The 21,719-nt window shown below is 23.6% G+C and overlaps 1 protein-coding gene across 5 annotated transcripts in view; it reads right to left on the reverse strand.

The window, feature by feature from the left end:
* Positions 1–3,697: 3,697 nt before the first annotated feature.
* Positions 3,698–21,719, reverse strand: part of LOC122502820 (TOX high mobility group box family member 3-like) — a 476,754-nt gene continuing 458,732 nt past the window's right edge. For 4 of the 5 annotated variants that reach the window (XM_043613088.1, XM_043613111.1, XM_043613104.1 and 1 more), the window contains 6 exons: positions 21,094–21,206; positions 17,349–17,484; positions 11,834–12,181; positions 9,294–9,380; positions 6,193–6,446; positions 3,698–6,101 (listed from right to left, as the gene is read on the reverse strand). In XM_043613088.1, the coding sequence (XP_043469023.1) occupies positions 6,041–6,101; positions 6,193–6,446; positions 9,294–9,380; positions 11,834–12,181; positions 17,349–17,484; positions 21,094–21,206 (999 nt within the window). In that variant the 3' untranslated portion in view covers positions 3,698–6,040. The remainder of the gene's footprint in view (positions 6,102–6,192; positions 6,447–9,293; positions 9,381–11,833; positions 12,182–17,348; positions 17,485–21,093; positions 21,207–21,719) is intronic. The other variant, XM_043613095.1, reaches the window with a different exon arrangement.

Below are 21,719 nucleotides of genomic sequence, written 5' to 3' on the forward strand. Positions count from 1 at the left end.
TACATTATTATTTTTCTCTTTACTGACATAATCATGTATATTTTGACTCTATGATATATCTAATGTATTTACGACTTTTTACACTCTATATGAAAATCAATTAGGTGACACAAAAATATAATAATAATATAATTGTAATAAATGCTTTCTCGTTTCTTCAAAAAAAAAGGAAAAAAAATGTCCATATGCACAAACGAAACATAAAAATAAATATCCTATTATGTTCACTAGCTTCCCATATATTATAATAGAAAAAAATAAATATAAATATAGTTTGAAGTTATTGAAAAGTAGAAAGGAATAATTGTAATAAATTCATATTTTCTGTCGAGACAGTTTAAGAAAAAAAAAATTATAAATGTCAATCAGCAATTTGTTGATACATTGCATTTTTATTCTTTTTAATTTATTTCAAAAGTTCAAAACAAACAGTAAATTTTATTACACAATTTTTAATAATTTGTTGATTATTAATTATTAAAGACAACGAATTTATTGAATTAGATAAAAATATTCAACTTTATTCTAAAGACATTCTGATTCTAATTATTATAATTTTCTTTTGTTTTAGAAAAAATATGTATTTTTTCCTTTATTATTAAAATTAAAAATTATAACTTACAGGTGATATTATTATAAATTTTTAAAATATAATTACTTACCGTGCTTCATTTAATTTTAATTTGTAAAATTAATTTGCAACAAAAAAGAATTTTTAATTCTCGCAATTAATTTCAATATTTAATTAAATAGAAAAATTATTTACACATTATTATTCACAAAATGTAATTATCAACAAAGTGCGGGCAAGTTACAGAAAACATACGATGTAAAGAGAAAGTAGGCCTTAATAATAAATGTGATAATTTAAAATGAATATTTTTCGGCCAATGTAATTAAAAAAGAAAAAAATCTCGTATGTATAAATCAAAATAATGTCCCACTTGTCATAAAAAAAGAAAAAAAAACTTTTAAGTGGAGTAAAACTGTAGAGATGATTATTTTCTGGCATAACATACAATAATTATCTGATATAAAAAATTAAATGTATCCAATGTACATTTTCTCAATGATTTTACACATGAATAGAGGTGAAATTGTCAAAGCAAACTCTTATGGCAAAAAGATAAATTATCAATTTATTAATATTAATACAAAGATTTTTTTATCTTTACAAAATAATTCAAAATAAAAAGGAGAATGATTATTTTTAATGTTAAAAAAATGGAAGAGTGATAAATTCGAATATGATTATCGATCTTGGAAATTTGTTGTATAATGACTAAATTAATTAATTAATTTAATTTAATTTAATTTAATTAAATAATTAATTAAATTTAATTTAATATATTGATTTAGTTAATTAATAGAAAAAAATTAAAAATTGTTTAATAGACAATTCACACCTCTCTGTGTATATCGTATCAAAATTGTATCAATATCATTAAGGCTAAAATTCTAAATACGCCTGTAAAATGTAAATATATTCGATAATTGTTCATTGTACAGTGTACACTATGTCACTAACAATTATTCTTTGTTCTGTCAAATACACTATAAAATAATGACGCTAAAATAAAATCGGAAATAATATTCATCCAAGTGTTCATAATTTCTCTCGTTATTTTTATGAATATTAGACACAATTTAGTTGATTAATTTGAATTTTAATAATTTTTTTCTATGAATTTCTGTGAAATTTTGATTCTGATCGACTGGTTGATTAATTAATTGAAAATTATTTTTAAAAATTGTAATAAAACTCTTCGAAAGAATTTAATTATTTTCAAAAATTTTAATAAAATATTCATTGAAACAATGCAATTAATTTCAGGAATTTTAATATTTTTCGCAAGAATTCTATTATTCTTATGAATACCTAATAACATTTTTCTGAGGAAAAAAAAAGTTTTTTTAAATGTTATTCAATTATTTTCAATATAATTTTAATTATATTCCTCGAAAGAATTTCATTATTTTCGAAAATTATAATAAAATATTATTTAAAACAATTCAATTAATTTCAAGAATTTTAATAAAATTCTTCGAAAGAATTCAGTATTTTCGCAAATAATAATATTTTTTCTAAGGAATTCAATTATTTCTGATGTAATTTGAATCAAATTTCTTGAAAAAACTCAATTACTTTAAGAATTTTAATAAAATTCTTCGAAAGTATTCAATTATTATAAAAAATGTTGACACAATTTTTTATAAGAATTGAATTATTTTCAAAAATTTTCATAAAATTCTTCGCAAGAATTCAATTTTTTTCATAAATAATAATATTTTTCTGAAGAATTAAATTATTTTCAATAGAATTTGAATAAAATTCTTCGAAAGAATTTAATTATAAATTTATTATGGAAAATCTTCAAATAAGAATTCAATTATTTTCAATACAATTTTAATTAATTTCCAAGAAAGAATTTAATTATTTTCAAAAATTTTTTAAAAATTCGACGCAAGGAGTAAACTATTTCATATTAAAAAACTATTTAATTTTTTTAAGTATTTTAAATGAAAATTTGGAAGACAATTGTTTTCTCAAAAGAATTTGTTACATTTTTATATTTTTTGAAAATGTGTAATTGAAAATATTGAAAATAATTAAAGTTTATAAAATGAAAAAAATTCTAAATATTTCTTTCTAACAAAATATTTCTTATATAATTTTTTTTTAGAGCTAATTTTCCTTAATTTTTATTTTAAAATTTTTATTTGAACTTTTTTTTATTAAAATCTTTAAGTTATTTGAGAGTTAATCTTTAAGAAAATAATTATTTTCAAAATTTGCAATTAAAATTCTTTGAATGTTTTATATAATTGTTTTTGGAGCAATTTTCCTTAATTTTAGTTTCTTAATTTTTATTTGGACATTTTTTTATTAAAATCTTTGAGAATTCAATTATTTTCAAAATGTGCAATTAAAATTCTTCGAAGTTTTTATATCATTTTTTTTTTGGAGCTAATTTTCCTTAATTTTCATTTAAAAATTTTTATTTGAACATTTTTTATTAAAATCTTTGAGAATTCAATTATTTTCAAAATGTGCAATTAAAATTCTTCGAAGTTTTTATATAATTTTTTTTTGGAGCTAATTTTCCTTAACTTTAATTTTTTAATTTTTATTTGAACATTTTTCTATTAAAATCTTTGAGAGTTCAAAATTATTTTCAAAATTTGCAATTAAAATTCTTCGAAATTTGCGTTTCAAAAAATTTAATGAAATACTTTTGAAAAGAAATCAATTATCTTTTATGAAATTTAACAAAATTTTAATTATTGAGAAACTTTTTAATTCATATATTATATTTCAAATGTTTAATTCTCTTAAAAAAAATTATTTAAAAGTTTAAAAGTAATAATTTTTGAAGGATTTGACTTTGAAAAATAAACTTTGACTTATTTGAAAAATTATTTCACACTATAAAAATCGAAGTAAGTTGTATTTTTAAACAAAAATATTCAAATCTTTGGTAATTGAAAATTTGGCAGAAAAATGAAAATTTTAATTACGAAATGAAATAATGGAAAACGAAAATATGACTTTTTCAGTCACATTTTTTGAAAATCGCATTTTTTTGAAAACAATCGAAAAAAGAAAATCTTCCATAAACCTTTATGAGGAATTGAAATTGAAATGGATTAGTAGGAAATTTTTTAGGAATAATTTTGCAAAAAATAACAATCGATATGGGACTGAAATTGTTTAATTAAGTCTTTTTACAGAAAACAAAGAAAAACGAACATAAATTCATTGCAAATCACCATCATATATTAGCATTTGATGTGTAGTGCTATTACTACTATATACGCTGGATAGTTTCTAGATTTAATCCTTTTTAATATAAGTTTATGCAATTATGAATATTTTTATTGTAAAATCGTGTCGCATTTTTTTTTTTGTGTCGTGAGAACAAGACAATGTCGAGAGGGTAAGGAGGATTCGCGTGTTTTCTGTATTTTGTTTGAGTAATATCTTAATATTTATTTTAAATTATAATATTTTTTTTTTATTAATTATAGGATACAGCGGGATTACTTAAAAAGTTCAGATCTATAAAAAACGCTGTCGTTCGTTTAATATATATTGTAATTGAAAAAAAAGATGCCAAACTATTTCTTTCGAAATATATTTCATTAGAAATATATTTCATTCAATTAAAACATTGCGTTTGGCAAAACTTTTTCTTTTCTTTTCTTGATTCTACACGATTTCAAGCAATTTTTTTTTTCTGTTTTTCCATTTTTGTTCATTTAAATAGCACCAGCCAAATGCAAATATTCCTGCTGCATTCTATAGTTGTACATATATAGTATTTTAATATACCACAAATCGTTATCAATATAATACAGTTTGATTATGTTTACAATAAAACCTATAAATCTATAGAATATATTTAGATATTTACATAAGAATATGAAAAAACAAACGATTAAAAAATCTTGAAGGCATTCTCAACAAGTGCTAAAATAACATCATCGTGGTAAAAATAAAATACTTAAAAAAAAAAAAAATTAAAAAAGTGCATTTTCTTTTTGTAAAGAATTCTTTTCAATTAGCACTTTCTGAGAATGCGCGAAACATTTCATTTTCTTAACGATACATTTGTTACGATAAATTTCAGAGCCCAAATTGGTTTACTAAATCTTTAAAAATAACAAAACACGCTGTTTAAATATCTCGCTTGCTTCTTTTTTTTAAATATTTAAATCTTTTTTTTTCTTTTTTTTAAAAACTATGAAATTCTCTTTGTATCAACTTAAATAATTTATTAAAAATTAAAACTCTTTGCGCTTCCTCGATCTTTAACGAAACAAAAAAAAAACAGAGATTAACTATACTGATTAGAGGACAAAAAAAGGAAATAAAATTTTTCATGAATGAAGAAAGCGTAAAGTGTTGTATTTTCTAATTTAAACAAATATATTTTATATATCTCAGTTAAAAAAATGATTGATATCGTCTAATGTAAAACCGTCGATATACCAAAATGTCGGAACTAGTTAAGATTATTACATGAAAAATTGAATGCCAGTAGAAATGATGTAAAAATAAGTGGAGCCCTGTTTGCGTTATTTATTCTTCTTTTTCTTCATTATTGTTATCTTTTTGAAGTAATCTATAAACTTCCAACAATGAAATTCTTAAAAATTGAAAATTAAAAGATTAGATATTGAAATTTTTTTTTTCATCGAATTCTCAATGTTGGACTAGTTTTTTTTTCTTTTAGTTCTTCGTTAAGTTTTTCAGATTAAATAGAATACTGCAGATTTGCGCCGAGTTCGCAGGGTTTAACGACGGGTCACTTTTTTTTTCGTGATCGCAGCTCGGTTTATTTATTTAATTATATATAATTATCTTTATTTATATATTTATTTATATGTATGTATAGATTCGTTTATATTCCTAGCTAAGTTTTCAAATGTGAAGTGTGAAACAACCAGCCATGGCACTGCCGAATGCAAGTTTTTTTTTGTTCTCAATTCTTTTTCTTTTTGAATTCTACAACTTCCGTTCTGCATGTCCAAAAAATTGTTGCTCTCACTTTCACGGAAACAATATTAAAAAAATAAAGAAAAAACACAGGAAAATTATTCGTCATTCACCGTCGTATTTATTTACATGCAATACGTCATTCTTTCTCTCTTTTTTTGTTTTTTGTTTATTACTTGTACTTTTTAATCCTCAGTTCCAACGGATTTTTTCGTTTATAAATTCTCTCTCACACTCTCGAAGCATTCGACGTCGTTTTTTCCAAAAACAAAAAAAATATTTTTCGCTTCGTTATTTTTTAAAACTTCGTGTGTAGAATTTACTTGGATTAATAAAGAGTGGGGGGAGGTCATCATCAATAAATAGAGAAGTTGAAACTTTCATTTCCCTAAAAAAATGAAAATGTGCGAATAGTTTCCTCGTACGAAGCGATCGTGTTTATCTTCTTCTTCATCTTCTTCTTTTCATTTCCATTTCCATTTTTCACAGTCAAATTGTGTTTTTAAAAGATTCTTTTTACCAATTGACAATTGACTTGTTCTATTTTACAGTTGAAAAATTCTGTTGTTGATTTGTTGAGACCCAAGTTGTGAAGACATCTCTGTTTAGAGGGAAAAAATAAGAAAAAAATATTAGAATTTGAATTTTTTTGAAAATAGTGTTGAGAAAAGAAAACCAAAAAGAATGCTCACACAAACCTGCAGTGGCTGACCACGCACTCATTACTGCAATATTCATCTTCCCATTCGGTGTTTGCCACAGCCGGATTTGGGCAACCATGACGAATACAAGTGTTTGCCGGTGCCCTTTGAGCAACCATTGCTGCTTGAGATGAATTAACAGGTGGTGGACTTGATAAATCTTGTTTCAATTCATTCCTCGCGGGACTCATGTGCATCATTTGCTGCTGTTGCACTTGCACCGGTTGCACCTGTTGCTGGGGAACCTGGAAAAAATTATTTCATTAGTCTAATTTCAAAAAAAATTTATTTAATTTGGAAATTTCCTTCGATAAATTTTAATTTTCTTTCGAATACTTGCAGGGTTGTCACAGGTCAGGGAATTAAGGGAAAAGTCAGGGATTTTTAGTAAAAGTAATGCAAAAAAATTGAATTTTTGAAATTCATGAGAAAACTCTGAATTTTAATGTTTTTTTTTGTTTCCCTCGTAAACTATGAAATTACCACGAATTTTAATACAAAACCTTCAATTTTTTCTATTTCTGACAATAATTTCTTTTTAAATAACTTAATTTTTCAGGAACTACCATAAAAATTATGACTTATAAATTATTTAATGAATAATTTTTACAATTTTCATAAATACCAGATTGATAGAAGAATTTTAGTTAAAAATACTAAAAAAAATTGAGTTTTGGAAAAGTTACAAATGATTCCAGAAATTCAATTATTTTCAAAAGTTATAAAAATTCTTTCCAGAATTTCAATTATGTTCAAAAAATTTTAAAACATTCTCGTCATAATTTCAATTATCTTTATAAATAATAAAATTCTTCATCGAAATTCAATTATTTTTATAAACTTGAATCAAATTCGTTGCAAGAATTCAATTATTTATATAAATAATAAAATTCTTCACTGGAATTCAGTTATTTTTATAAACTTGAATAAAATTCGTTGGAGGAATTAAATTATTGTCAAAAGTAATAAAATTCTTCACAGAAATTCAATTTCAAAAAGGTTTTAATTTGAATGTTTTGAAGAATTTTAATTCCTACAGAAAATAAATAATGATTAAACATTTATTTAAAAACGAAGTTATTGATGTTTTCGAATAATTTTACTTTTGAAGAAATTTGTAAATAAATATAGTAGAACATTTTTTTGAGTATCTAATAATTTTTAGAGTAAATCAGAATATTCTTTAGGGTCAGGGAAAAAGTGAAAATTTTGTCTGAAAGTCAGGGAAAAATAAAATTAAATATTTATGGCAACCCTGACTTGAGAAAAGGACTAAATATTTTGATGCTTCAAAAATTTTTACACAATTACATTTTAATTTTATTTTCCTTAAAAAAATATTTTTTTTTAATCTGGAAATTTCGTTTTTCTTCAAAAGACTTGAAAAAGACTAAACAATTTTGATGCTCCGAAAATTTTTATATAAAAGTAACAAAGCAGTAAAATAACTAATATATATATATTAATTTTAAATATATAATACTGAGTATAATAAAAAGTATTAAAAAAATTAAAATATGAAAATAGAATAATAAATTCGAAACAGCAGAAGAAATGAAAACAAAAATAAATAAATAAATACAAAAGCAGTGTAAAATAAGAAAAAAAATTTTTTTTAAAAGAAAAACAGTTGATTAAATTTTGACAATATTAAAAAAATAAATAGAAAAAATCCAATGCGAATTCCAAAAATAAAATAACTTATTTAAAAAAAAAAGTAAATTTCGGAGCAGACGTTGTTAACAGTGTAAACAATAGATAATGAGGTTATAATGCCAGTGCTCACTTTTTTCTGCTGTTTCAAAATAAAAATAATACGAGCGAATTAAAAAAAAATACATAATTCAAAGAATTAGTACTTTATATTATGAAGACACTTAAAAATAGATGGAAAATAACAAAAATAACTACCGTCAAGGTTATGATTCGCGTGGCTTGCTTCCGGTTTTCGTGAATTTTTCTCTACAATTTCAATTTCTCTCTCTCGTTTTGTAAACAAAGAATAAAATAATGGAGCATCAATCACTCAAGTTTTCCTACTCACATGAAGATTGTTTTCTGATTGTTGTATATAAACTATTTGATATATTTTCGTGGGACTTTCAAATGCGTTTGCAGCAGCAGCCATAATTTTTGTTGTTGTGGTGCGTTACTCACACTTATCGACGAGTAGGACTCGAGTTTAGTCGCAAACTCTAATATCGACTCCGCAATAAAAGCGGAGAAACGATAGAGCGGCACATTTCAAAAATTTCAAACAGTTAATATGATCTCGTTAATATGATCCTCAAATTTTGAACGATATTTTTTTCGAAATAATTTTTATTAAAAATATTTTCGTTTCTAATTTTTAGTACAATTTTCGTTTATTACTGAAAATTAAGTTAAATTTAATTTTCAGTAATTACTATTACTGGAGATTAAAAACGAAAAGTTTTAAATTAAAAAAATAGAGGAAAACAATTTTAAACTTTATAAACTGAAATTAATTTTATTGATTTTGTCGTAAAGTTATTGCGGAATAAAAATTCAATTTGAAGAAGAAATAAATTAAACATTGACAACTTTAGGTGAAGTTTTAAATAAATTAATTTTCAGAGTTTAGAAATTGTAAAATTGTCGAATTGTCAAAAGAAAAAATTCTAATATGGAATTGAAATGTAAAAGTAAAAATTGAAATAATATAAACTAATTAGACTACTTAAATATCTTGTGCTAGATAAAAAGGAATCTAGAAACAAGACAGAAGAGTAGAAAAGAAATGATATATTGCAAAGGCCTTTATATATCGATAATTTGAAAACTTTCATCTCAAAAGAAACTCGAACTATAATAACATTTCATGATGTTAAAATTGCTCTGTAATTGAAGGCAATTTCACTATATATATAATATTGAAACTAGTAGCACAAGTTTTTGTTCCTTTGTTTACCTCTCTTTTTTCTTTTATTTTTTCTATTTTTTTTATCTCGCACTGAACAATGCGTGCAATTTCAACGCACCACAATATCATGTTACGTTAAGATTGTATAAACTTTAACTGTTTGCAATTCTTGAGTCGAATAAATGGAGAAATAAGAAAGTTCGCTGACCTGCTGCATATATTGTTGCTGCGAGACTTGTTGCTGCATGTGTTGCTGCGTCATGTGCGGCGGTGCCATTGGATTTCCCATTAAAGCCTGTGTGAAATGATCATTTAATTTCAATGGAGAGCAAAATTATATTCTTAAATATATAATTCTATCAGTGTAATAATACTAAGAGGAACAGAAATAAAATGATAGAAGCAAAATACAAAAAGTAACAGAGAAACAAAAATAGTAATAATAATTATTGTTATTAGCAAATGTAAGGCCAGAAATTCTTCGCAGAAACTCAATTACTTTGGAAAATTTTGATAAAATTATTTATGACAATTGATAATAATTAATTAATCAAATCCATTGTAGGAATTTAATTATTTTAAAGAATTTTAAAAAAAATTCTTCGCAATTTTATTATTTTGAAAGACTTGAATAAAATTCTTCCCAAAAATGTTATTATTTTCAAAAATTTCAATAAAATTCATTATAACAAAAAAAAATTAAATAAATACGTTGAAAAAATTTAATTCTTTTCCTAAATAATAAAATTCTTCGCAGAAATCCAATTATTTTGAAGAATTTTGATTACGTTCTTTATGAGTATTGGAATATTTTCAATACAATTTTAATTAAAGTCCTCGAAAAAATTCAATTATTTTCGAAAATGTTAATTAAATTCCTAGCAAGATTTAAATTATTTTCATAACTTATAAAATTCTTTAGAGGAATTAAATTATTTTCCTAATAAAATTCTTCGCAGAAATTCAATTGTTTTGAAAAATGTTGACTAAATTCTTTATGAGAATCAAAATACCTTTAATACAATTTTAATTAAATTCCTCGAGAAAATTCAATTATTTTCGAAAATTGTAATAAAATTCTTAGCAAGATTTCAATTATTTTCATAATTATTTATCAAATTTTTCGTCAAAATTTAATTATTTTAAAGAATTTTTAAAAATTTTATTTATGGTAATTGAATTATTTTCATAATTTATAAAATTATTCACAGAAATTAAATTATTTTAAAGAATTTTAATAAATTTCTTCGTAGAAACTCAATTACTTTGGAAAATTTTGATAAAATTATTTATGACAGTTGAATTATTATCTTCTCAAAAATTCTATCATTTAAAAGAATTTTAATAAAATGCTTTATAAGAAAAGAAACTTAATTAAAAACTATGACAAAATTTAATTCTCTTCCAAACTAATAAAATTCGCAGAAATCGAGTTATTTCGAAAAATTTTGATTAAATTCTTTATGAAAATCAATTGAGATATTTGCAATACAATTTTAATTAAATTCCTCGAAAAAATTCAATTATTATCGAAAAATGTAATAAAATTCTTGGAAAGATTTCAATTATTTTCATTATTTATAAAAATTTTCAATGAAATTTAATTTTTTTAAAGAATTTTATGAAAATATTTTGAAGAAACTCAATTAATTTGAAAAATTTTGATAAAATTATTCATGGGAATTAAATTGTTTTCATAATTAATCAAATTCTTAGCAGGAAAAAATAATTATTCTAAAAAATGTTGATAAAATTTTTTGCAAAAATTGTATTGTTTTAAAAAATTTCAATAAAATTCTATTCAATAATTTTACTATTTTAAAATTTCTTAATAAAATTCTTTATAAAAAAAATTTAATTACAAACTTTGAAAAAATGTAATTCAGTTCCTAAATAATAAAATTCTTTGCAGAAATACATTTATTTTGAAGAATTTTGATTACATTCTTTATGAGAATTGAAATATTTTCAATACAATTTTAATTAAATTTCTTGAAAAAATTCAATTATTTTATAAAATTGTAATCAAATTCTTAACAAGATTTCCAATTATTTTCATAATTTGTCAAATTTTTCGTAGAAATTTTTAAAGAATTTTTAAAGAATTTTAATAAAATTCTTCGTAGAAACTCAATTATTTTGGAAAATTTTGATAAAATTATTTATGACAATTGAATTATTATCTCCTCAAAAATTCTATTATTTAAAAGAATTCTAATAAAATGCTTTATAAGAAAAGAAACTTAATTAAAAACTATGAAAAAATTTAATTCTCTTCCAAAATAATAAAATTCGCAGAAATCGAATTATTTTGAAAAATTTTGATAAATTGCTTTATAAGAATTCAATTATTTCAGAATCAAAATTATAAAAGAAATATTTTTAATTAAAAATAATTTTGATTTAATTAACTTCTCGTATTTTTTAATCTTCAAACCATTAAATTAATCAACAATTCGAAAAATAAAAATTTCTATGTAAACAAAAAATATTCTTTTCTTCATAGAAAATATTTTTTTCTCTGCATCGTCGATTAGAAATGTTGTGAACTTCTCCCACGTTAATTATTATCATTTTTATTATTATTACTATTTTTTAATTTTTTATTTGACTTTTGGTATTTTGCATTTATTATTTTGCCTTTGCTGCTGTTTTAATATTCCTTTTGTTGTTTTTAAATTTAATTCTTCGTTTTTCTATTCTTGTATTAATGACGAAAAAGAATTTTTGTTGTACTTGAATAATTACCTGTTGTTGTTGCTGTTGATTGCCTTGCATTTGAGCCAAATGAAGGGGAGATTTTTTAATGCCCATTTGTTGTTGATGCTGTTGTTGCTGATGTTGTTGGGGTGATGGTGGCTGTGGTTGAGGACTGTAAACTTGATAAGCAACATTTCCTGGTTGTGTATTGCCTCCATATGCTGAATAAGGAACAACTCCGTATGGAACAGCCTGTGGTTGGGGTTGTTGTTGCTGTTGCTGCTGTTGAGTTTGTTGTTCGTTTTCAGTTGCACCCTTACTGACCAAGGAGGCCCTGTAAGCTGCCAGAGCCTTCAAATATTCCTTTTTCGCTGCCTCTGTCTTCTTCTTGTAAACCTAAAATCAAAACGAAAAACTCAGTCTCACATAATCGAGAATTTAATTTCTGATTCAATTTTTTTCGGCAGCCGATTAACTTTAACATAATATAATTTCAATTAATAATTGAATAATAATTAAATTATTTGATTTAAATGGTAATTTTTCCTTCTTGTTCTCCTAGGAGGCAAATATTATTCCCTTTTGTAAAAAATCGAACGAAAATTGTGTATAGAAATTCTTAAGAAGCAGAATTCGAGTATAAATTGAGTCCTACGGATAAAAGGAATGTTGATTCTTGTCTAAAGTAAATTTTGCACTGTCAGAGGACCAAATATAAATTGATAATAATTTAGTGTTGGTAGAGAGAGAGAAAAAAAAGAGATTTTTACACGGTACGATGACACCGAGTATTAAGATATATTAATGACTGTCATTTGAAAGTATAATATATGTATGCATTTGAAAAGTTGCATTTCCATTTTTCAGTGCGATTATTAAAATGCATATATATATATTATAGAATGAAATCTTCTGCCGATCGTCATCATAATTAAAGTCCTCTTGTAAACCATTAGAGAATGCAATATAACGAGTATTTTTTTCTCTTCATTTTTTTTTGTAAAAACTTTGCCATATCGACTATATCTGCACCTGCCCGATAACATAAAGTCGTTTCGAATGGTATAGCTTCCAACTCGACAGTAAAAAGTTATGATAATGACTCGCTCATAGTGGGGTATCGAAAATAACTGTCCCGATATCAAGAGACTTAATATGACTACGTAAAATACATGTAGGAGTGTTATTGAAAATTTCCTATAATGTATATACTGATTTTTTCTTCCTTTTAGTATCAAACTGTTTCGTATAAATCATTCCATTAGCCGAAAAGTCCTCCATGATTTTTTTTTCTATTTTGCTATCTATTTAGTTTCTCTCAATTTTTTTTTTTGTTTTCCTAAACCTAAAAACAAAAAAAAAGTGTTAAAAATCATTTTTTTTTAATACAAAAATTGAAAAACACGATTTTTAATTTTTGCTCGAATAAATTTTTTTTGTAAATTAATGCTAATTTTAAATATTTGAATTACAGAGTAATGAAAAAGTCGCGAGAAATATTTATCTAACTTTTACTTCAAACAACAGTTTCTTTTTTTAAAATGGAAACTTTTATCTTCGGAGATTTTTTGACTTGAAACCTTTTTACAATGTTTGCGTTTCATTAACACATGTGAAATCAACTGTCAGTTTTTGTTTAATGTTACACAACACATTCTTCCCAAGGATTTTAGATGGTTTTTATAGTTTCTTTTTAAAGAATTGGATTTCTTTTTTTTTATATTCCTCTCTTTTAAGAATAGAAGTTTTATTTCGCGAGTTTCATCATCATCGTCACATTTAAAAGCTATTGTGATTGTAAAAAATCATTTACTGGAACAGCTTTATAAAATTTTTCTTTTAAATTGTAAGAGATCAAAAGATGCAGATGATGAGAGAAAGAGAGAGAGAGAGAGAAGGGAATTTTTTTTTTCTCGAAAGGCATTTTCTTATTCGAATGGAATAACCGAAGTAGAAACGTGTATACGACTTAACTTAAAAGATAGCTTTTATAAACTTGGTACAATCAACGTCGACGACGACGTTGACGACGTCCTCGTTTCTCCGTTGCAATTAAACACCCCATTCAGAAAATGATGAATCGTTAATATCTTTCCCGAGTTGCTACCTTTCAATTTTTCCTTTTTTTCCCTTCCCTTCATTTTTCGAGACTAAATTCTCTCGTGTCCTATTTTTAAGATCGACAAATTTATAAAATTCAATACTATTTCAAATAAAATTAATTTGAAAAATCAACTTTCGTCGCCTTACATTTAACTGCCGAATATTAATAAAAAAATTTACTTTTAGAATTTTTTGACTATTTTAATATTTATTATACATTTAAAAATCTCAAGCAGCTTGAAATTATAATTACGGAAAATTTCGTCTCGCTTACTTTTTACTTTTAATAATTAAACATTTTTTCAATATTATTCAAATGAAGCAAAGACCTTAATTACAACATACATCTTGAATATAAATATCTCATTAATTTTAATTGATTTTTAAATTTTAATATAAAATATAATTTATTTTCCGCTTAATAATTTCGCCAGAACTAATTTATAAAGTATTTTAAAGTAATGCGATCAATTTTAAAATTTTAGAATTTTGTCATCCATTATTATAATAAAAAAAAATGAGAGAGAGAAAAATTGTTTAAGTGGTTCATCGGTCATTATGTCAAATATGAATAATTCCACCATCGATAAACTGTTATCAATTACGGGTAATTTACTTAATACTCTATATTTATCCAACGGAATTATTTATTCAGGACGCTATTTCTATTCGGAGAAGTTCATAAATTATTTAAATAACAGGGAATATTTGTCAAAGAAGACAAAAAAAAGAATGTTAAAATAAAATAGCTAAATCATTTCGTGGAGAAAAAAAAACAGTATAAAAATTGTAGTGGAGAATAAAATTGCCGTAAATTTACATTTTTTGCTTCATATTCAAATTCTTTTTCGCTTCGCTTGAAAAATCAATTTTTCATTACTTTGCTAGTAATAACAAATTTTTATTTCGATATACATTTTTTTTGTAACATTGTTTTCATTCTAAATATTTTTTTTTTCCAACAAAAACTGTGGGACGAGAATTCGGAAATTATTTTATCAAAAAAGAATTACTGAATTTTTATTTCTTTTTTGAAGAATATTCGATTTTGATGCGAAAAAAAATTGCGAAACTATCTCAAGGATAATTCTTTTTCTCAATTTTCAGCCCCCCTCGCCCCATGTATCTATTCGTACGAAATTTATTTATTCGCCTGGCGAGGCAAACACGATCGCTCGTATAGCAATTGATAGTGTAACTTTATTGCTACATTATTCTAACAATTTATAGCCAGCTCACTACTGTGCTCATACAAACACAGATACGAGAGAATGTTTCTCTCATCGTTTTACCAGCAAATAAACAAAATATTCAATGTAAACTTGTCATTCGAGAAAAAAAGGATTAAAAATTTTTTTTTATATCAACTTTCTTTAGTCGTTTATAGCAAGATAAAAAAAAAATAAAAAACAATAATTTAATGCAGTAAAATAAAATTTAACAGTAAAAAAATATTCATAAAGAAAATATCAATCGAGAAAAAAAAATGTTCTTTACTGGAAAAGAAATTTTCTTCTTTTTCTATATGATGAAAAAGAAATTCTTTATAAAAGTGACTTTGATCTTTTAATCTAGTTTATCTCTTTTAAAATTGTATAATTAAAGAAAAATTTTTTTCCATTGAAAAATTATCCCGAGACTTGAATCTAAAATTAAAATCTGCTTCCGAACGGAAAGCAAACACGATAATAAAGTAAGAGAATATTAATGGCTCTCCCACCACGTGAGATTTTTTTTTTATATATACTTTTTAGAATGAGATTTTTTTTTCCTCCCTCCTTTTTAGAATGCTTTCCTATTGATTCGATGAATATTACACGCACGACTACACGAAAGAGACTGACATTAATTTTGTCTGGACTTGATTACGCGACACTTCCACTTCCGCTGATGGGTTGCTTTCACAAAATGAGTTACGATTAATTAAAATTTTTATCTCGCGTCCAGAGCCATAACGAGAAAGTATTATTTGTAACAATGTGTATGTGAGTTGGGGAAAAAAAATCACGCCAACGAAAAAAAAATAGTCTTTACTGTAAGATGAAAGTTTCATTTACTAATGGAAAAAGGGACTTGGTATAAATTAAGAATAAAGTACTATATATAGAGAGGGGGAATTAATTAAACATGAAATACCGAAGCTTTTTAACTTATCGAGAAAAATTAAAGCGTTTTACGATTATTAAAATTGTAAAATTAACATTGAAATTCATCTTTTATGGAATAATTCGTTTTTTTATTTTTATGCAATTAAAGAAATATGAGAAATGAAAAATGGTATTAAAAATCGAGAAATTTCGAAAAAGAAAATTATACTCGATTATGAAAGAGAGAATCTTTAAATCACAATAAGAGGGCAATAAAACTATTTATCTTTCAGGAAAGTATATGTCTTATAAAGGCCAAGAATGTAAATAAAGTATCGTGGCAAATTGCAAGCGAAAGGAAAAGAACGAAATCCAAGGATTTATGAACAAAACTTGATATTTTTATAAATAAATTGCATTCCCGGCGATTTATTGTAAACTGTCAAAAGAATATTTTGACCTTTCGAAAAATAACCGTCAAAACTATTAATATTCAATCTCTGGATAAAAATATTTTCGATTAAAATTTTACTATTTACTTTCAAGCAAAGAAAATTTACAGAAAATTTTTTGCGAACTTTAAATTTAAATGTAAATTAAAATTAAAATTAAAATTAAAATTAAAATTAAATTAAATTTTAATTTTATTAAACATAATTTAGAAATATGGGATAATTTGAAGAATTTGAAGAGTAGTTTGATATTCATCTTGTCGATAAGAGTAATAGTTAAAAGAAGCGCAAGGGAAGAAGAGATATAGAGAGAATCCGTGAAATTCTATTATAACGAGAGATAAGCTATTTATATTCCAAGCGACGTTTCGTTGACTATCTGCCAGGGAATAACCATTATTATTTATCGTGAAAGTTTATTGCGGCCTCTTTCCACGTACTTATCGACTATGATGATTACACAGTCTTCGAAAACCTTTACTTATAGTTGTAACTTTGCCGGATCTAATTACAAATTGAAAGGTTTTGATGCAAGAACGTGATAGTTCCACTATTTTTTTCTCCCCCCCCCCATTTCTCTCCTCCTTATTTAGCTGCTTCGAGATAATCAAGAGAAAATGTTTTTTTTCTGATCCAATTTATGACTGTCGTATTTCATTCTGCTATTGATTGATTCCCTTTCTCTCTCTCTCTCTTCATCTCCCTCTCTGTAGGTGAATATTTTTTTTCTTTGCCAATTTCGTAAAACAATTAAAATTTTCAATTTCACAATTTGATGCGATGACAATTTGTTTCAATTAAATTCTTTTGTTTCTATTTTAAACTGAAAAGAAAATTATTAAAAAATTCTTTCGCTTTGAGGGAAAAATTGAAAAAGAACGATTTATTACTTCTCTGATTAATTGGAAATAATTAACTTACGTCTTTGTGTTCGGTGTCAAGTGCGTCCCACATGGAGGCGACAATTTTAGAAACCTCGCCGAAACTCGCATTTGGATTTTGTCCTTTAATTGCTGCCTGAGTGTCCCTGAAGAAAAGCGCGTAAGCAGAAACTGGCCTGAAAATTAGCAATAAATTATTTCCATTCCTCTTCGTTTAAATTCTAATTTTCTATTTCATTTCATTTCATAATTAAATAAATAATATATTATTTAAAAAAATTATTTATATTAAATAAATAATAAAATTATTCTAATTTAGATTCTAAAGTAGAATAATTTCTATTTTAAACTAAAAAATAGTTAATTAAAAAAACAGCGCCGATGTGAATATTAATTTTTTTCAAAAATAACTTCCTTTGTCTTTCGTTGAATTTGTATTATTTTCTCTACATAATTTTAGCTTTCTTTCTTGTCCCGTGTTTAAGAACGTGTTCGTCAATAAAACGACTCTCTAATTAACGTTTCAAAATACTCAACTCCGGCGCTACAAAGTTTTCAAAGGCAATGCACAATTCATTGAGCGAAGTGAATGAATTTAAATTTCACAAGACATTCACAATTACTTTATTAATTATAGACTTATTTGGTTGAATTAATAATTAACTGATAATAAATAATTAATTGACTAATTAATTTTCGAAATTAAGATTAATTTAAAAATTTTGTTTTTCTATTTAATTTTCTACTTAATTAAAAATTTTGTATTTAAATATTTATAAAATCTTATAATAGACAATTAAATACGTCTGTAAAGTTCTGAACGGATATTTTTTTTCTTTTCCAAAATTATTCTATACTTAAAATTTTTAATACGAAACAAAAAAATAAATTCAACATTTACGAAGGTAAATAAAATAAAAAAATTAATATTTTGTACCAAAATTGAAAAAAAATTCGTTTATTTGTTCTTTCAGACTTTTATTAACATAATATTAATAACTAAAATTCTTTTCCAGTCCATAAAGAATAAAATATTCTCAATTATGAAATATTCACTACAATGATAATAAATATTTCGAAATTAAATTCTTCATAATGTAGAATTCAAAGAATTTTATACTAATTTTAATTATTCGAAGAATTGCGGAATATAGTCATTTAGACAATATTAAAACGGTAATTTAGATAATTGAATAATTTTCAACAATTTAGAAATTGCAATAAAAAAAAAATAAAAAAAAACTGTTTCTTGGATCAAGTTCGCAGTTAAAGATTTTTTTCTTTCTATTTTGTCGATTTAGAAGAAGGAAAAAAAATTGCGAATACTTTTTACACTCGTTAAATAGTTATTAAAGACAATTTTAGAGAAAAAAAAATATAAACCGTAATCGCTCTGAATTGGCAACAATTGCATTATTGCAACAATGCAACTCTCTGTAAATACAGAGCACGAAGGAGAGAAAAAAAAACAATGACTCTAAGAATTAGAAAGGATTTGCACTAATACAATTAAATTAGATTGCATTATTTACCTTATAGAAAACGAAATTGCTTATAAATTACAAAACACTGGTCAAAATTTCATCAATAAATCAACAAAAAATGTAACAAATCTCTTATAAACTTTAAATACTTTATAAACTTTAAATAGTTCGAACACTTGAAAAAGTAGGAATTAAAATTCTTCATAACATTCAAATTCAAACCTTTTTGAAATTCAAAATTTTTTAGAAATATTATTACAAAACATGAAGATGGCTTTCTCACAAAATTTAATTATTTAAAAGAAATTTAATAAAATTCGCTACAATAATTTAATTATTTTCAAAAATTATAAATCGATTATTCGGTAAAAAATAAATAATTTATTTAATAATTGAATGTTTGTTAAAATTGAATTATCATAAAGAATTTTATGAATAAATCTTTAACTAATTGAATTCTTTTGACAAATTTTAATAAAATTTTTAAGAATAATTACATTTTTCGAGGAATTCGAATAAAATATTGTATCAAAAATAATTAAAACCCAGCGATGAGTTTTATTATTTATGAAAATAATTAAAATTTTCCCAAGAATTTTTTAAAAATTTTTCTAAAATAATTGAATTTCGGAGAAGAATTTTATTACTTTTGAAAATAATTGAATTCTTCCAACGAATTTTATTCAATTTTATAAAAATAACTGAATTTCTGTGAAGAATTTTATTATTTAAATAAATAATTGAATTCTAGAAACGAATTTTAATCAAGTTTATAAAAATAATTGAATTTCGGTGAAGAATTTTATTATTTATAAAAATAATTGAATTCATGAAAAGAATTTTGTTAAACATTTTTAAATAATTTAATTCTTACGACGAATTTTATAAAAATCTTTTTAAATAATTTAAATTTTTCGAAAAATTATATGAAATTTTGTATTTTAAATAATTGAATTCCTGTGGAAATTTAATAACTTCTGAAAATAATTGAATTATTTCGAAGAAATTTATTAAAATTTGAATAATTGAATTCCTGTGAAATTTTGACAAGAACTTTATTAAAATTTTTAAAAATAATTGAATTTCGATGAAGAATTTTATTATTTATAAAGATACTTGAAATTTTGACAAGAATTTTAAAAAAATTTTTGAACATAATTGAATTTCTGCGAAGAATTTTATTACTTTTGAAAATAATTTAATTCTTCCAAAGAATTTTATTCAAGTTTATAAAAAGAACTGAATTTCTGTGAAGAATTTTATTATTTATATAAATAATTGAATTCTTGAAAAGAACTTTGTTAAATTTTTTTAAATAATTGAAACCTTACGACGAATTTTATAAAAATCTTTTTAAATAATTGATATTTTTCGAAAAATTTTATGAAATTTTGTATTTTAAATAATTGAATTCCTGTGAAAATTTTATTATCTACTTATGAAAATAATTGAATTATTTCGAAGAAATTTATTAGAAATTAAATAATTGAATTCCTGTAAAATTTTGCCAAGAATTAATTAAATTAAATTAAATTAATTTAATTAATTATTAATTTAAATAAATTAATTAATTTTATTAAAATTTTTTTAAATAATTTAATTTCGATGAAGAATTTTATTTTTATGAAGATAAATAAAATTTTGACGAGAATTTTTTAAAAAATTTTTGAACAAAATTGAAATTCTGTGAAGAATTTTTATAAGTTTAAAAATAATTGAATTTTTGTAATCTTTTGTAACTTTTCCAAAATTCAATTTTTTTTTAGTATTTTTAATTAAAATTCTTCTATCAATATAGAATTTATAAAAATTGTAAAAATTATTCATTAAATAATTTATAAGTCATAATTTTATAGTTCTTGAAAAATTAAGTTATTTAAAAATTACTGCACAAAGCAAATTCTAATAAATTACCATTTTAATTAAAAATGATCAAAAATGAATTAAGCTGAATTTTTTCTAAACTCGAAATGTCTTGTAAACGAAATAGTTTTTTTTATAGGTATAAGTATTTAAATTCTTTTCGAATAAATTTGAATAAAAAACCGAAGTTCGTGCCAAAAGAGTATCCATAATAAAGTATATAGTTTAGAATGCACTGAAAATTTTCTGATTAGTGCGGTTTTTGTTCGAAAGAGTTGCACAGATGGTGAATTGACAGGACACCGCAGGCTGATTTTTTTTTTCTTTTCCGAAGCCACTAACCCCCAAAAATGGCAATAATGTGGCAACCTGTCAGATTATGATACCTAAAAGAGAGAAAAATAAAAAAAAAGGAATAAAGAAAAGAGAAAAACTCACTTTGGCGGCTCATTGGGATCTTTCTTCTTCCTTTTCTTTTGGGCTTTCGGCTTCTTCTGTGCCTTAGTCGCACCATCGGCAGGTTCTGGCGATGGTCGTTTGATTCCTGCCATCTGTACAAGATAAACAGTCGATTAAGACCAGGATTAAATGATGCGTTTAACTACTTTTGCGGTGTGACAATAAAAATCTAAAAAACATAATCCTCTGATGGTTGATTAAAGAGTCGGCATTTTATACTAACGATTCGAGATTATCTTGCACGAGGAGAGACGCAAAAAAGGACAAAAAAAAACACAGTTCTATACAAATATATTATACAAAATTAAATTTTGAAGTTTCTTAATTAAATTCTTAATATCGTATATGACAAGTCTTATAAATTATAAGATAAAAACTATATTCGAATCGTGTGGTATTTTAACGTATATTACATATCATCTAGATAAGGAAAGTTGTCTCCTTAACATAACTTTCACATTTTTTTTAATGCATTTTAATTTTTAATGTTTTCAATGTTTCAAATTGTTTTTAAATTCAGTTTTGCATTTTCACTTTCTTTTCTTCTTCGATTATATTTTATAATAGAAAAATAGTTTTCTGCTAAACGTGATTCATTTGTTTCA

This window comes from Leptopilina heterotoma, unplaced genomic scaffold, assembly GCF_015476425.1.
Source record: "Leptopilina heterotoma isolate Lh14 unplaced genomic scaffold, ASM1547642v1 Lhet_108, whole genome shotgun sequence".
Taxonomy (NCBI): Eukaryota; Metazoa; Arthropoda; class Insecta; order Hymenoptera; family Figitidae; genus Leptopilina; species Leptopilina heterotoma.